Source organism: Littorina saxatilis, linkage group LG13, assembly GCF_037325665.1.
Source record: "Littorina saxatilis isolate snail1 linkage group LG13, US_GU_Lsax_2.0, whole genome shotgun sequence".
Classification (NCBI taxonomy): Eukaryota; Metazoa; Mollusca; class Gastropoda; order Littorinimorpha; family Littorinidae; genus Littorina; species Littorina saxatilis.
In genome coordinates, this window is record NC_090257.1 from 8254270 (window position 1) to 8258388 (window position 4119).

Genomic DNA, 4119 nt, shown 5'->3' on the forward strand with positions numbered 1-4119 from the left:
TACGCATGGTTTAAGTCTTCATTCGTTTTTATCGACTTGTCTGTGTAATAAAGACGTGTTCAATATATAGATATACAAGTGTCAGTTTTCATGGATATACAAGTGTCAGTTGTTAATGTCTCAATGTCTCACATTTGACCGAGCAAAGACACGCGCGCTAGTTTCACATCACATTTTGCTAAAACACGCGCGCATCTTACATATACACCACGCGCGGGAGTTTCACATGCGCGGAAGCTTCAAAATTGGGAAAGTGCGCGGAGTGTTCATGCACCTAGTACGTCAACGTTGCCAAGTTGAAAGCTTTTCATGTTAAAGAAAGTTTGAATGAAATGACACGGGAATGAATGTTTTAGTTGGGTTGCATAAATGGGTGCAATAATTTGTTTTCTGAGTCTATAACCGTTTTGTTAAAGTGTGAAGCTGATTGGGCGAACCTGAAACGACCAGGCTAAGCTGAGAAGAGTCTCTCCATCTCCCTTCACAAAAGACCAAGGCATGGACGCGATGCTTCCGACACATGCCGCGAAATTCGTCCTGTCTCCAGGGCCTCCGTCCCACTGGATCGCCTCCACCGCTGTACAGTGAAAACGTGTCTCAATTACTCCCAATAATGTGCATTTATTCACACCATGGTAACATTTTGTACTGTCTGAAGGTTGTCTAACTTAAAGCCATATGTACTCGATGACTATACACGCTAATTGCTTTACCAACAGCTGGAGACAGACTAAATTAAGTTCCCTGCAAAATATTGTGGTCTAGGACCCCTTAAATGTTGAGATATTTGAATTTTCATTTTGATCTGGATCGTCCTATTTATAGATTTGGCAACACATGTAACGTTGATGCAAGGGAGAGAACACCGCGGCTTTGTTGACATCCTCACTTTTTCAGAGGCTAGAACAAGCTGTAATGCATGTATTATTGTCCGCGCATGGTGACGTATCGTCATTATATGGTCTTATGGTGCGTTTGACATCGATTGTGGGCAAACTACACTTTGTAAACACGGGAGTGCGTTAGTATGCCTTTAAAGTGTTCAAGACTGAAGGTTTTGAGAGAGGGGTATTCAAGGACTACGAGACGACCTTTGCGACTGTATGTCTCGTGTTTTATGAATAGCGTTTGGGTATGCTCTCTTGATGTGAGAGGATTGTTCACCTAAAATAAAAAATAAAAATGTGATTATTGAGTTACAAAAACCGCGAGGGTATGATTAGATATGCTAGCAGAAATCATATATGAGTGACGAAGCAAATTCTTCCCTTAAAAGAGCGTTCGGTATGAAGCAGATTTAATGTTTTAAATAGAAGGAATATTATGTTAAAAAGTCACAGTTCAAAACGTAATTTTATTTTATTTTGTGAATATTTCTGAGTGCGGGGGTGGTTTTTTGGTAAAGAAATGTTAACAATGATTTGGAAGAGAGACACTGGCTGTGAAATGTTTGTACCCAACCAATCTTTTTTGTTTAAAGAATAGGTGTGAGGTTTTAAATAAACCGGACACTCTTGAATATGTCTTTGATTTTAACATTTTAAATAAAGAAACTGTATTATCTAGGCATTGAAGGGAAAAATTTTAAATTTGTCAGATTTATTTTGTATATAATATATTTTAAATACGGAAATACCAATGGAAATTTTAAATACAGAAAACAAGGTAGATTCAGATATATTTTGGAATCTGAGTTACACATTTAAATAGAACGTAGAAAGAAAAGGCACAAACAAGAGGTATAAAAGCAATCTGCATGCAAATGAGGTCCCACAAATTTCAACGAAGACGAAACAATTTATATCATGCATAAAAGGTTTCCATGGTGCTCACATGATATCAAATAAGTAATACTCAATGCCAGTACAAGCAATGCTTTTTAACACGTACATCCTCACTTGGTAAACGTTAGTGTAAAGGTGTCTGTGGTACACCTGCCCCCTGTGATACTCACCGCGTAACGCCAACACAAACAGTGCAACGCCGATCATCCGGAAACGAGTGGACGCCATGGTCAGAGGATCATCCGAATAGAGGAGGACTCTGCGGCTTCTTCTTCTTCTTCTTCTTCTTTGCAGAATAACGGTCGTAGGTATTAACTGTTGCGACGGCTGTTGGAACAAAAACTGTCGACAAAGTTGCGTTCAAAAGAAGATCTGGGACATAAATGGCACACTTTCAGCACGACGGTTTCAACCTCCTCTGCTCGCAGGAAGACGAGAGGGGGTGGGGGGAAAGCGGGATGGGGGTAGAGGTTTCAGCAGTGCAATAGCCGACTTTGACAAACACACACACACACACATACACTCACAAACACATGCACACACACACACACACACAAACACACACACATGCACACATACACGCACACATACACACACACACACACACACACACACACACACACACACACACACACACGTCGCAGTGGGTGAATCTCAAAACGGTAACCGAAAAAGAGAGAGAGAGAGAGAGAGAGAGAGGGAGAGAGAGAGAGAGAGAGAGAGAGAGACACAGAGAGACAGACAGACAGAGACAGACAGACAGACAGACAGACAGACAGACAGACAGAGACAGAGACAGCGAGAACTGTAGTAAACTTGACTTCATTTAGACAAGGATTTAGAGTTCAGTTCAGTTCACCTTACTTCAGAGAGAGAAAGATAAAAATCAACTCGACACAATATACAAATCCGACCGAGATTGGAAACCCTTTGCACTGATACAGAAAGTAGCGAAGTGTATGCTACTTCTTTATCAAACGACTTTTCTCTCAACTGTGTTTGAATTTTGTCTTAAAAGTTCTTGAATGCAAACACTTTTGTAAAAAAAAAAAAGTGTTCTTATTAAAAAGTTTATTCTTACCCTTGTAAAAGGTCATGCGAACTAGAACAGGCTTTTTCAGGGAACATGAAAATCGTTCACCTTGGATTAGTGGCCAGATCAACGGCCTGCATGACTGCTACATTTTCAGAGCTGTTTGTGTATGTGTGTGTGTGTGTGTGTGTGTGTGTGTGTGTGTGCGTGTGTGTGTGTGCGTGCGTGCGTGCGTGCGTGCGTGCGTGTGTGTGTGTGTTAGTGTGATGAGCTCGAACGTTGTGGGTTTAAAGACAGCGAGTGAACGAACGGCTGTTTGAATATGCTGTGTTTGGCATATACATTACTCCCCCTCCTCTCCTCCCACCCCACCCCCCTTTTTTCATTTCTATTTTATTTTGCTTGATGTTCAGAACAAAAAAACGGATGTCAGATATCACATTTCTTTTTGTGATTTCTGTTCAAACACGCGCAGCTAACGCCTGTTAAACGAAAGAGATCTTGAGCCATCACTTTTAGTTCTCATTTGAGATACGTACATTTTTTTCTAAAGCCATGACGCAAAGTGATTTGAAGCATGTTTAAAAGAGCAGTCACCAGACACACTTGAAAGGTTGGTTGCCCAGCAGCGGAAGGTTAATCACTAATGTTTTTCATGTCTCTGGGTGGTTATACTCCAGCCAACTAACACAGTCATTGCCCTTGGGTCAGACACAACAAAGCCGTCTTCGGTCAATTGTTTCCGGGGGTCGAACCCAGTGCCATCCTGTAAAAGGTTGGATATCCGTAGCAGTCTGGAAAACATCACCATGCATGCCGCCCATAACTTGATACACACCGGTCAGAGACGCCCAGATTACGTCTAATATGCAAAAGCTTCTCAGGTGTCATTGGCAGCTTACCTGTGACTTCGCACCCTTTGACCTTTTCAATGTCATTTTCAGGTACCACGTGTCATGGCATGGGTTGGCCTCCCCGCACTGAAGATGAATATTAAAAACACCCCCGTCCTTGCCATTCTCACTGCCACCAACAGTACTGAGAAGGTTATTTCCCTTTGACCATTAATATGTCCCTCTATAAGTCCTTGTAGAATCTTAATCCACCAATAACTCCCTAACCGTGTGTTTGACTGGTCCCAATTTTTGTAAGGACCGTCTCAGGAATGTATAGAACCTGTTCACCAAGTTTGGTGACGATCGGTCCGTTCATTCTTGAGATCTATATGCGAACACAAACACACAAACAAACAAACACATCGACCGAATCCTATACACACCCCTATACCGGGGGTGTAATTAT

The 4119-nt window shown here is 41.7% G+C and overlaps 1 protein-coding gene across 1 annotated transcript in view; it reads right to left on the reverse strand.

The window, feature by feature from the left end:
- LOC138983522 (angiopoietin-related protein 7-like) overlaps positions 1-2155 on the reverse strand; it is a 33694-nt gene extending 31539 nt beyond the window's left edge. Inside the window, exons 1-2 of the mRNA XM_070356784.1 lie at positions 1955-2155; positions 438-577 (exon numbers count right to left, since the gene is read on the reverse strand). Coding sequence (XP_070212885.1) covers positions 438-577; positions 1955-2012 — 198 coding nt within the window. The 5' untranslated portion in view covers positions 2013-2155. The remainder of the gene's footprint in view (positions 1-437; positions 578-1954) is intronic.
- Positions 2156-4119: the final 1964 nt, after the last annotated feature.